Source organism: Anopheles funestus, chromosome 2RL, assembly GCF_943734845.2.
Source record: "Anopheles funestus chromosome 2RL, idAnoFuneDA-416_04, whole genome shotgun sequence".
Taxonomy (NCBI): Eukaryota; Metazoa; Arthropoda; class Insecta; order Diptera; family Culicidae; genus Anopheles; species Anopheles funestus.
This window is the reverse complement of record NC_064598.1, coordinates 7,483,188-7,496,606: the sequence shown is the minus strand read 5'-3', so window position 1 is coordinate 7,496,606 and position 13,419 is coordinate 7,483,188. Positions and strand designations below refer to the sequence as shown.

Below are 13,419 nucleotides of genomic sequence, written 5' to 3'. Positions count from 1 at the left end.
TCAGAAAAGGATATTGCCGATCATATAAGTGGTGGCTGGTAGTTGATGTGTTTTTTTTAATGTTTTGTTTCGTTTCATTTCGCTTTTCTTCTCTAGTTAGTCCAATATGTATAGCATTTTGTTTTCATTTTTATTTTGCTTTATTACTTTTCTTTTCTCACTTCATTTTCTTGTTTTTGTTTTGTCTTTTTTCTTCTTATTTTGTTCAATCACTGCTTCACGGCACTTACGCAATGCGCTTACTTGTTTTTTTTTGCTGTATGTGGGTCATTGGAAAAGATCAACTCGAGAGAGAGAGCACAATGTTGCCAGTGTTTTGTTTATCCTTTTTTCTTTGTTGGGTTTTTTGTTGCATTTCTGTACTTCTTCTTTCGTTCCACGTTTGCTACACTTCCACACATTCCGCCTAACTGGAATGATCGCAAATGACGACACATGACGAAAAATGGTAGCTACTTGTTAGTTGGAACAGTAAAATCACATGATCGACAATAATGGTAATAGTAATCATAAGTATCATAATAGTAATTATCATATCATTTAATAATAACTAACGTTATTGCTTTTCCGTTTTCTCTTGGTTTTTTTTTCTTCTTCTTCTTATTCTTCTCCTTTTGCTCATTTCAATTTTTAGCAATGTTTTTGTGTTTAGTGTTGATCTCTTGCTATACAATCATATCGCGCACTGTCTGTCCCACTTGTCTATGGAAGAGATCGTTTGTGTTGTCTTTTGTTTTTTTCTTCCTCCACACGCACAATTGTGTAATCAAATCATATTAAATATACACTACTATCAGCAAACAGCAATAGCAATAATGGAAATATACATAAGTTTTCCGTTTCATAACCCTCTCTGCAGTGTACTCGGTTTTTTTCATGTCCGTTCTTCCTTCTCTTTGTTCCTGCTGCACTCTTCTCATCAGGTCCTGATGTTTTACAAATTCTAGTTTCATATTTCTAATTTGCTTCTCGCGTTTGTCTCTAACCTTAACTTTGCGGTTCAATCGCAAAAATCACAAAGCCCCCAAATTAGAAAACAAATGTTAGTAGTATTGTCTGTTGAGTGGATGCTCTTGCTTCGCGTTTTTTTATTTTAATTAATTACTTTTTTGTTTTTGCCTTTGAATGCGCGCCACCGATCCGTTACGTCCATTTTGTTTTGTTCGCTTGCGCCGGCAGTGTACGGTGTGCCCTTCCCTTCTCCTGACGGGGTTTCATTTTCACTTTTTGGTGGATGTGTGTTGTACATGCGTGTGTCCTGTGTGTTTTTCTTGTGCCGATGGCAATAATAAGGTGATATTGTGTTTGATAGTTTGTTGTTTTTTGGCCGTAAATTTAGAAGTGGTATACTCTTAGCAGCACGTACACATTACATATAAAGTCATCGCCTGACACCGTATTGGTAAGCGCGGTGTACGTTGGGAGATCGCACTTGTCACTTAGCCTCACTTTCATAGCCAATTTCGAAAAGTAGAGTGTACTAATTTCTTCCCAAAATACCATCGCCTAGCGTCACGATGAACCTGTGTTTTACTCACAAAAAAACGTACTGCGTATGATATTGCTTTTGTATAGCCCTGTGCAGCACAGGAGGCAAAACCCATATGTAACTCTTACTGACACCGTCATTAAATTGTCCATAAATGTCACATGTTTAAGTACTTAAAAGTGTAATCTAGCTTCATGATACGCGAACAACGTCAACTATCTTTTCTCGTCAATTGATTGCTTTCATGAATACATTTTCTTACATCCGCTAGTTTGGTTTGTTTCTAATCGCATTCCATTTACTGGCTCTGCTTGCTCTGATAACGAGCATTGGAAACACCGTGATGCATTTAATTTAGAGTAGGTTTGCATAAAATTCACAGATTTAAGTATAAATCCTAAAAATATAAATACTAATGTGTATTGTATGTATGGGTGTATATATATAGTCATATATATGTTTTGAAAGCGTCTTGTTGTCTTTTGTTTATTTATATGCTTAAATCTTGTTATCCCATGAGCGTCGTACCCAAGTATCAAGTAAACAGGAAAATCTATCAACAACGACAGGTGAAGAAAACACAGCTAATGAAGACGCACACTCGTGATATAGGTAATTCTTTTAGCCAAGTAAAGATCCCAGAAGCGAATCTTTTAAACCATTTTGCTTTCGGCTCTCCATAGAGTGGCTCCTAGGCGTTTCTATACACCTTGCCATATACGTTTGTCTCGGTTTCAAAGGGGGATTTTCAAAGCGAAGTGAATATAAAAAGCCAACAATTATTGGTCTGCTTGCATGTTGCTGCAATTTTGTCGTCTCGTCACAAAGCGTTATAGCACATAAGGGTTATAATTGCTTGTGCGGTAGATAGATCATGCCTTAGTATCTCTTGCTGCCAATGCCAATCTTCCCAATCCATTCCTGGGCAGGTGCAAATGTACGATAAGTTTAGCTAGATCTAACTCACACAACGCGTGTCGTCACAGGTTTTCCCGCCCCCAACACATGTGAAACACATTTTCTGTACACTTACTATTGGTTTCCTTCGCGTTCGAGCACAACGGCACTGGAACGGATGAAAGGAAATTGCAGTAACATTTACATCTTATACTTTCATCCCTCAGTAAGGTTTACAAGCTCAAACATCTGCTACTAGAACTGCTTCCTTTACATTACACCTAACATACACAGCTCTGTCTTTTTAAAAATGGCTCACAAAACCTAAGATTCAAAATTCGATGGGATAATTTAGTGTGTTTCTTATGCTGCGTTTGTGCCCCAGCGATGAGTAAGCTCTTGCCTCTCACCCCATTTTCTTACACAGTTTTCACCATCTCTACTGCTTTTCGTGTGCCACGCTGCACACAAAGCCTATTTTACAATTAATACACGTGTCCGATCACGAACCATCCTCGGCCTGCATAGTGGTGATGGAAGCTTTCTGTCGTTCCATTTCCCTTTTCAATGGAATATCTATACTTGCAATGATCTCCGTTTTGAAATTGGTCCACGTTCTGTATTCAGTGTTCAGTATTCAGCAAACCATAAAACAATAAGACACGAGCCCCATTCCTTCACTAGCCTTGTGGGTTCATTGGGATCTTGCGGAAAGATCGCCCTTATATCCCACCTTCAATGGAGCTTTAACGTGATTTAACCGTTCAAAAGATGGAAACAACACGCCACATTTACATGCGCCTGTTGCACCTCAGCTTTTTGAGGTAGAAAGGAAGCTTTTCTTTGCTGTCGGAAAAGCTTCAAAACTACACGCCTTCGGTATATTCCGTTTCGCTGCGTTTGTACCATGAGAGAGTTCAATGCGAAACCAAGCAGAAACCGGATTTGAAAGAAAAAAAAATAATATGAAAAATCCTTTCATTCAATCCATCTATAAGAGGAGCATCATTTCGTACGAACCAGTAAGCTTAGCTCGATAGCCGATACTGCGCAGTAAACCGTTCTTCATTACGCTTGTATAATTATGACCATGCCCTTTTTGTACCAAATTATATCCTCTTTCATTTTCTCTTTTTCTCACTTATGTGTGTGTTTTTTTATGTTTCTTTTTAGCTCGATTTTTTCTCACTCTCAAAATTGTTCACTTAGAGATATAAATTTGCAGCTCGTATATTTTTACATTCGTGGGTTGGTTTTACTTTCGTGCGATTTTCTTCTATTCTTTTACACACCTTTATTTGTCTTCTCCTTTCCTTCTTTGTTCTTTGCTTTACGTTAGTTTTTTTTCTAAATTGCTGCAGTTTCACTCATTTATAGTAACAGTTTCGCCTTCGAAATATGCAGCATTGCTCTAGTATAAATATATTTTTTTTGTTTATGGAAGAACGTTGGTTACCTTATTTAGCTTATTATATTGATTACTACATTCGAGCCGAGCCGCAACATTAGGTTTTGCTTTAACTCGTACTTTTGTATTTGTTCTTCACTGTTTAAGACTTTTTGCTTCTATTTTGAGTTCTGGGGCGCTCAATTACGATATGTTTGTTTTTGCTTTGTTTATATACGTTTGTGTGTTTTACCGTCTTCTTTCTTAATGTTACCAAGATTTCGGTATGTTTTCTTTTCGTTCATATTTTTCAATTATTACAATTTTGTGTAATTTCTAAGACCTTTAATGTAGGGTTTATCCCTTTCACAATTAGTTTTCTTTGAAGATAATTTTTACTACACTCATCTTTTGCAAAATTTGATTTAGTAACACAAAGTAAATCTCTACAAACGGTGGAAATGTATTGTCAAAATTGTAGAAGCAAAGCAAAACTTATCCAAATTTTCTACTCCTTTTTTACACAACGCCGCCCCTCTCGCTAAGCACAGATCGTACAATTTGATACTTTTTTCCCTTTAATATGCAATCAAGGTATTTGAACAAATTCGTGCAATATGCGCGTTCGCATCTATGTGGAAGGGAAAGGAAAAGACATTAAGGTGACAGAAAAAAGAGAAAAAACATTCACGCTACATTTGATAAGTATGTTGTTGACAAAAAATAAAACTATATTTGAAACTCAACACCAGTGTTTGTTCCGTTTCTTTTGCTTGATGGGAAGTAGTACGAGCTTAACATGAAACCCTCACACCAAAACCAAGTTTGTGATCGAATAGCGTAACTCTACTGCAAGAATGTGAAATAGACATTATTCTTCGCTAGGCTATTATTACGCAGCTGAAACATTTAGCAATAAGTGGAGCTTTTGGCATGCGTGGAATATATTATTGCTGTATTCCAGTCTCAAAATGATTTAACTTTTATCGTATTATAAAACTGGAAACATTTAGTTTAAAGTATGCAACAAACATATAATTCCGTACAATGTAACTACGACCTTTATGTTGATTTAAGATTGTTAGGAAAATGAAGAAAAAAACAAACGAAAACAGCATATCTAAAATATGAAACATTTATAAGTTATCGTACAAACTTCAAAAAACATGATTACTACGGTACAAAAACGTGTGTAGAAGTCTACTGAATTTACAAAACATGTGTGTAGAAGTATTCGATAAACGGACGAACAATCAAACTTATATCTCTAAGCTAACGATTCTCCCTTCTGGCTGTGGGAGATGATGCTAACGTTTTATAGCAAAAACCCGCTAAGCTGAACTTGGAAAGAGGATAAATCGAGCACAAGGCAGTGAATCGGGAAACGATCTCTAGTGCCAGAAGAAACACAACAGCAGAGAGAAGGAAAAATAAAACATGAAACATACATAGCTCTTGAGTAAAAGCTTAAATAAACCAAACTATGACAATGCATCCTGTTGCCAACAGATGCCAATGAAGCGCAATACAAAAGGGATAATTAATGTTTGCTACTGTATACGGTTAATGCTGATTTCTTATATGAACAATGAACTGTGGCACTGACAAAAACAAAGACGATGATCATTTTAAGTTTAGTTTTTGGCTTTTCTTCCTTTTGTGACAGAAAACTTCAACACGCACACTGCATCTAATGCTTGTAAGGTATATTTTAATTTAACATCCTTCAAATTCGTATGAACTGATCTCAATAGTTGAATTTCCATTTGTTTGAAATGGCTCCATTATTGGAAGATGCACGAGCTTTACTTTCCGCTCTCAAAATTACACACCTTTTTTTGGGAAAAGTTATAACAATACATACATAGAAACGTATTAAACTTGAATGTGAAATGGACAAATATAAAAACAATAGAAACTTTAACCAATGTAAAACGAGCGTCGAAAGAGCATGATCAGCATTTAACAAAAAAAATAATAAAAGCATAAGTACATAGATTTCTGAATTAAAATTGTTGCCTTATTTAAAACTTAAAAACAAAACACAAGATCAGTGGCTGTAACGTTCTTGCATTAAAAAAAATAATGAAGCATAATATCGCCAACGCATATTCACATGCTTTTCGCTGTAATCATCCTTTGTCGACCACTGACCTGAGACGATCGGTGTTCAATAATTTATCTTTCGAGTGTTTTAAACCGGCTTCCATGGAAGCAACGTTACGAGCCGTGAAGGAATTAGCCCCAGAAGCCGTCTGCCAAAATGCATGGCACTTCGTAAACGAAACGTGACTGACACATCGAGCGCTGGCGGCTAAGAATAGCGCAATCGTATTACCAAAAACCCCAACATCCTCTCTGTTGGCAAAACTAAGTAAAGGGCAGAGGGGAAAACAAAACTCAGCGACGCACGATCGTTCTTGATTGATGGATCGGGTTTTTTTTTTGCTCATCCTCATCCTTCATCACACCGCCGAACGACCGGCTGCACCGGGCAAAGATGAACGGGGTGTACGTTCTGCGTCCGGAAAGAAAATCACTTGACTGTTTTTCTTTAACGGTAAAACGCATGTTTGTGCACGGTAGGATTGAAACCGGCGCAAGCGAATGATAAGATACTGAGCAGTAATGGTCAGTAAAATGAGTAAAAACACACTTCCATTTTTGTTGTACCTTTTGCCCTACACTGCGCGACATGAATGAACTGAATGTGTGTTGTTACTTATTTTAAAATAATGACCTTCTCAGACACAAAAAAACCTAATACATAACATCTGGACCCATACTCATGGATTGGCGAACTTGTTAAAAATAATATCTCATCTTGAAAATAGCGTCTAACAAAATAATGTTTCGTTACTGTTAACCGTACCATTCCTTCGATTACACTAGAAAATTAAAACATAATTAAAATATTGATTTGCAGCTAACGTAAAACCGATACTTAATTTTTAAAAACAGTCTTCATGATGTATCTTATAAACGAAATGATGAGTTAAAATGTGAATCTCCTTTCAAATTCTTAACTATAATCTTTATCGCTGTTAGGATATGTGCGCCACAAGTTGGGCGATGCATACTTAGTGAACGTTTCTAATGCTTTGAACCGCTCATTCTAGGCAATTAAATGGCTAGAGAAAATGGTTTGAGAACGCCTTTTCAGGTAGTGTAGATGCCGATTGAAACCCGAAAGGGGGAAGTAAGAACAGCAACAGGTTTGTTGCATTCATTAGCTACCACGTGTACAGGGATAAAGGTGATGAAGACGCTGATCTCAACAGTGGCTTTCAGGATACAATCTAAAAGGATACAGTAACGAAAAGAAATTAAAAATTTAACGAATGCAAACCTAGGATAAACAAAATTGGTAAAAAAAAGAAACGTAAATATCTGAAACAAAACGTAAAAATGGTTAAAGTTCAGTTACCAAACAATTAAAAGCATTCACTAGTACAACGTTTTGTGTTAGTCCATTAGCACCAGGCACCTAGTTCGGATAACGTTAATCGATTATGAATACCTTGGGTGTTGCATTCTATAACCCCAGTGTTGTCAATATGTTCAATATGTTCTCATTGTATTGATTATCTATTTCTGACAACTTGACGGAAAGTCACGGAAAACTCATTGTCCATCAGCGATCCTGTTGTGTTTGCTTCCTATTTTAGGCTGGACCGGACACAGAAATAGACGAGTACAATATCCGTCTCGAATGCCAGAAAAAACACACAAAACGCCACATATTGTGGCTTAAAGGGGAGGGATCTCACCCCTCAGGATCTGTTTCAATGAGGGTATGCTTTAAATTATGCATAACGCACCCAGTCACAGACAAGGACACCCGCCGTGGGGTCACATTCCCATGCCCGGTTGTTTGGTGCTTGGTTTCACCGGTTTCGGTCAACCACCGAACACATCGGACTGACCGAAGTCAGTTTCAATATCTGGCCCGTACCATCTATAAATACAATAAATAGATGAATTATGAACTCCACGCAAGTCAGTGCACCTCCCGGTGCCTCCCGGTGAAGTACCGCTAAAACCCCCTCAAGAGGAGAAGTGTGAATCATGACGAACCGCGGCAAACGACGACATGAGGGGTCCGGGATCTTGGGGCGGATGTGGTTTAAAAATAGCTCCCCAACATGACAGACGAGTGCTGGCGGTGGTATGGCCGCAATCACTTATGAATGGTTTAAATGTCAGTAATGAGAGCGCGACATCGAACGGGTCTCGAACGGGCCCATGTGAACTGCAGCGTGTCCAAATCGTCCAAGCGCACGCACACGATGCCAAAAAGGTGGAACGTTTCGAACCTGTCAAAGACCTTGCCGTGAGGCCGTTCGTTATGTTTCTCAAGAGTCCACTTTGGGATATAGTTGTTAGCTGCTACCTGGGTCACTCTTATGCAACGTAAATTTCCATCCAACATTAACAACTTATTTGGTGGATCTTATCAAACTTTTCATTTAAACTGTTTCAAACTACTGTAAACGAAAGATGAGCTAATGCTACACACTGGCACAATTATTGAGAATATCTAAAAAAAATCATATATTCAAAAAAGGTTGAAAAGATTCAAAACCATTAGCTAGATCCACAACCATTCGAGTGAAAAGAGAACATAATGAGACAAGATAAACGATGAGAGGAAGAAAAAAAAACAAAAATAAAATAGAACAACCTGAAGCAGAATATTTCTCCAAAGAACGTTTGCTGCTGGTTTTTGTTTTTGCATTCCAACACAATAACGCGTTCCAAAAAAGAAGAAGCGACAACACAAAAGTACAACAATCACGTAAACAATGGACAAGAAAAGAGTAAAACAAAAAATAACCCATAAAAAACACAAAATGTAACACACAGCAAAAGAGAAACGAAAGCGATTAGAGAGGTTAGGTTGTAGGGGGTATGTTTTTAAAAATAATTATATTTATTAGTTTGTCATTCGTGCTTTACAAATGCAAATTAAAATACAGTAGAAACTAAAACGTATTCAATCAGAATCATAAGTACATTCGGCCTTTTTGTGTCCGCTTCACCGGGATTTGGCGCGAGCGTTTTGCATGATTACACGGGGGCGTCTGGCCATTTGTGTTTGATGTCAATTAAAGCTTTTCACCCCCGTGATTCGGTGGTTGAAGCAGTAAAACACACAAACACAAATAACACTCCCCATGTCACATGCGCACACGCTCACGCATAACGCCGGGCGGTTCTACACTAAAGAAACACACTAAAGCGTTATTATACGGGTATACTAAAACCAAGTACTAATAAATAGTAGATGATGTATGGTAAGAAGATAGTAAGTGTTTGTGAGAAATCAAAATGCTTAAACACTATGATGAGAACGTTACGAACTAACCAAAATGTGGATTAAAACTATAATACTAAAGAATGGAACTTGGAACTTGGCAAATTCATTCACAAATTACGACCGGCCTTAAAAGCTAGTATACGGCATGGATTTGTTGGTTTCTTCTCTACCTCTCTCTCTCTCTCTCCCGTATGTTTCGTATGTGGCGGTGTGGCGAAATGGTTGCAAATTTTTAATGCTAAAATAAGGTGTAAATTGGATAGCAGCGATATCGAAATGCAAATGTTACAATCAGGCTATGTAAGGGATGCAAATATTAGATGTCACCTGTTAGTAACCGGCCCAACCGGCTTGACTGTTCGAGCTCTGGTTTACAAACGATGGCTTAAAATAAATCATACACTGAAAACTGCCTCTTTTTTGTACAATCGTTAAACTTTGCAAACACGTACCACACACACACAGTATGAGCACACTAAGCTACGGAGAAGCGTGTTAAAACGTATGTAAACAATAATCTAATAGTAACATAATCGTGTACTGTTGGATAGAACGCGACGAACCTATCGCCGTCTACACTTCCACAGTCTAAGCTGTAATATCCTAGCGCTTCCTTACACGCAAACTAACGTAGGTGAATTTAAATTAAACCTAAATAAGGAAAGCTATTCCCTTGTTTAACTTTGTTTTCAATCGAGCATATAGATTTATAATAGAAATGCGAACGCACTTTACGAATGTTTGGAATGTAATGCTTCTTTCGTCTAAGTATCTATCTTCATGATGCAGTGTTGGTTTTCTGCTGTTCATAGCTGCTTTTCGCTCGCAACAGAAAATTCTCTCTCTGTTCTTCTACAACGCGTTTATATGCGTAAACGAAACCAACCAAAAGCTATAATGTAAAACACTGTAAAACCAGTCGATGGGCAATACTATGCTGTACATAATTAAAAATTAATCATCTAATTGCTAAATTAAAATTTGCCTCAACATGTTTAAATCATATAAAGTCTAATATGTAAGCGTCTTGAAAATACAAGGGTGATTCTCCGCTGGGATAGAAAGCGTCTCTTCGTCAATATTCATTTCCAACGAAGATCATTTCAAAAGAATTCTGTTTCGCTTACTAATTAGCTGCGACACTGCTGCGTAACGATAAGATTTGTAACTAACATACGATGTACAACTAGTTCCTGTGGGTGAGAGACAGTTTTTCGAGAGCTTAAGTAGATAAAAAGCGTATGGTAAAAACGAAACCGAACCGTAACTAAAGCGACGAATAATCCCAAAAGTTTCCACGGACACAAACACACTGTACATCCAGAGCTACATTTTCAAACTGTACTACTGCTGTTTACATCTCTGCCAATTCACTTTGTTATGATGCGTATATTTTACATATTTATACTATTTATACTTGTTTATTTCAAACTCTATGAATGGGATTTTGTTTTAATGAATGTTTCGCGTAATCGATTTTCCGTACATGCAACTTTTTTTCTGATAGGGTTTAGCCTTGGTCACTTCTTTTTCTCGGTTTCCACACAATTTTTCTGGCACTTTTGCTACAACTCCCTCCCCATTTATACGAATCGTGTTCTTGAACGCTGTAAACGTTTTATCCATTTTTTTAAACGTTTCCAGTAAGCTGCGTGCAGTCGTTGAGGACTCTCGGAAAGTTAATGAACACATTTGTGTCACTTAGTCCAGGTTGATGTGATGTTGCGAGAGCCTTTTTGCCTGATAAGGCGGACTAAGTATGATGAACGAAGAGTTTAAAAACAATACACATACTAGGTTTTTATGATGCTGTTGTTGACTGAACCGGGACGTGAATCGGGGTTAGCGACGTTTTCATCATGTTCGATCTTCGACCCTTTTTAGCATGCGCACCGTTTCTTATTGCCAAAATGTTATCCTCTTTTATTTGAAAAGAGAAATATAGCAGTAATACTTCGCTTCAAACAATTGTTATTGATCGGGGAATGATAATCGCATTTTAAATTATATATTCTTCTCGTTCGAAAAACTTCACGCAAAACTACCTGTGCTAAGAGTATCAGTACGTCGATTTTTTATATCCTTCATTAGCTTCTGCTTGTACTGCTAAGTAGCGGTGATTCTAAGGTTATAATCTCAGCGGTAAATAAACAATGGTTGGGAACAGAGCAGTGTGATTTGGGGGTGTGATGGATGATCATTCAGTTCAGTGGAACGCGGGTGGTCGGGAGTGGTGGTTCAGGAGAAAGTGAAACGAAGAGGCAGAGAGAAAGAGCGCGCGGTTGCGGGGATAGATGAAATTTATACATACATTCCCATGCCGTACAGCGAGCCCCAGTCGACGCCCTGGAAGCTCGACATATCGACATTGGCCAGGCTGTATCCCTGGTAAGGGTTCGTCAACCCGGCGGCGGCCATCTGTGCGGCGGCGGCTGCCTGCTGGCTCGTCTGCTGTGGGGCCGCTTGCGTAGCCACCGTTGCACCGGCGACGGACGTCGGATGCGGTACCTGCTGCGGTTGTCCTTGGGCGGCCTGGCTGGCGGCAACGCCTGAGAGTGGATTAACGGCGGCGGCTGCATTCGCGGCGGCAGCAGCTGCCGATGGAATGGAGTATGGCGAGTATCTGCAAAGAGACACACAATCATACAAATAATCATTACAAACCCTGTACCAATACTGAACAAAAGCTCTGAAGCGGAAGTAGTAAATGCGCATCCATCCCCGATGATCCTTACCTAAAGCTATGCAGTTGCGGTGGATATGTAGTAAAGACTTTGCCGAAACCATTTTGTACTTGCATAGCGGCGGCTGCGGCAGCAGCCTGTGCCGCTTGTGCCTGCGCCTGCACCATCAGCTGGTTGGTGGCGAGCGGATTCACCAGACCCGGATTACCGCCGGCCTGTGCCGCCCCGACAAGCCGTGCAGCGGCGGCCGAATTCGGTGCGGCGGCTGCCATCGGTACGCCAAGGTTGCCCAGTATGATGCGCTTCTGGAGCAGCTGCTGAGCGGTCGGTGCAACGGCTTCCTTCGGTTGCGCCTTCTTGCACTCCACCTTCTTGTTTTTGATGGTATGGAAGTGAATTTCGCACACCCGATCGACCACATCCTCGTTTTCGAACGTGACAAAACCGAACCCACGGTGACGTTTCGTCTGCTGATCCATCAGCATTACCGTTTCCTCGACCTTGCCGAACTGGCTGAAGTATGCCTTCACCTCCTCGGCTGACGTGTCCTGGCTTACGCCGCCGACGAAAATCTTCTTCGTTTTGTTCGACTGCGTCTTCGGGCGGTTCTTGGGTGTGGCGTGCTTCGGATCGATCTTCTTACCATCGAGCGTGTGGATCGGTACCTGCAGGACCTTGTCCACACTGTTCGGTTCTTGGAATGTGATGAAACCGAACCCTCGGCTTCGCTGTAGATAGTTGAACGAAAAGAAAGAACATGCAATGCTCAGTCATCACCTAAATGTGAGCCATTTGTTCGTCCCCAAATCGGTGTACCTACCTGTGTGACTGGATCCTTCATGATCAGAACGTCCGTAACAGTGCCAAACATGCCGAAGTACTCGCTCAGCTTTTCGGACGATGTTTGCCAGCTCAGTCCACCGACAAACAGCTTGCCCGGAGCCGGATCGCTACCATTGTTCGGTGTGGAGCGGCCAGATGAGCTGCCATTGCTTGCGTTGCCTCCCTTCGGGCAACCGTTAGCGGTCGCGCCATTCACTTGCTGTTGCTGTACCTGCACCTGCACCTGCTGCTGCTGAGCCTGTTGCTGTGCCTGCTGCTGGGCTTGCTGTTGTGCCTGCTGCTGTGCTTGCTGCTGTTGCTGTACCTGTGCCTGTACCTGTTGCTGCTGGATTTGTTGCTGAATCTGTTGCTGCTGGGCTACGTTCGGTTGTGGCTGCTGCTGCGGTGAAAGGACCTGCGGTGATGTTTGCGGTTCTCTGTAAACACAATTGGAAGAAACGAGCACCATTTTCGTAAAATAAACGTTCGAACACAAGAGCATTGCGTGATGTTCCAAACAGCACACCGAAAGCACCAGCGTGTAACAGTAGTTTGTGCGTTTCATCAACGGTTACTATGTCGGAACTTCTAACGATTTCTCTTTTTTGAACTGTCACACAAATCGTACATATCTCGTCACGGCAAACTAGATGCGATTATAAAACAACTTCACTTACCTCTTAATTTGCTGTTGGCTAGCGGCTACGGCGGCTGCTTGAGTTGTGAGAAGAGTCGGTTTCAGTGGTACCAGTGTAGGGTGCAGTTCATGTGTGTCCAACAGCCCATTCGGGTCCAGCGTCCCGGCACTGCAATTACAACA

The 13,419-nt window shown here is 40.2% G+C and overlaps 2 protein-coding genes across 10 annotated transcripts in view; one reads left to right on the top strand and one right to left on the bottom strand.

Annotated features, from left to right (window-relative positions):
- The window catches only part of LOC125766451 (uncharacterized), a 50,005-nt gene that overhangs the window by 8,679 nt on the left and 27,907 nt on the right, over positions 1–13,419 (top strand). The gene's annotated exons all lie outside the window — the stretch shown is intronic.
- LOC125766407 (RNA-binding protein Musashi homolog 2) overlaps positions 244–13,419 on the bottom strand; it is an 81,149-nt gene continuing 67,973 nt past the window's right edge. For all 8 annotated transcript variants that reach the window (XM_049432346.1, XM_049432349.1, XM_049432348.1 and 5 more), the window contains 5 exons: positions 13,277–13,405; positions 12,598–13,036; positions 11,829–12,505; positions 11,405–11,716; positions 244–7,072 (listed from right to left, as the gene is read on the bottom strand). In XM_049432346.1, the coding sequence (XP_049288303.1) occupies positions 7,048–7,072; positions 11,405–11,716; positions 11,829–12,505; positions 12,598–13,036; positions 13,277–13,405 (1,582 nt within the window). In that variant the 3' untranslated portion in view covers positions 244–7,047. The remainder of the gene's footprint in view (positions 7,073–11,404; positions 11,717–11,828; positions 12,506–12,597; positions 13,037–13,276; positions 13,406–13,419) is intronic.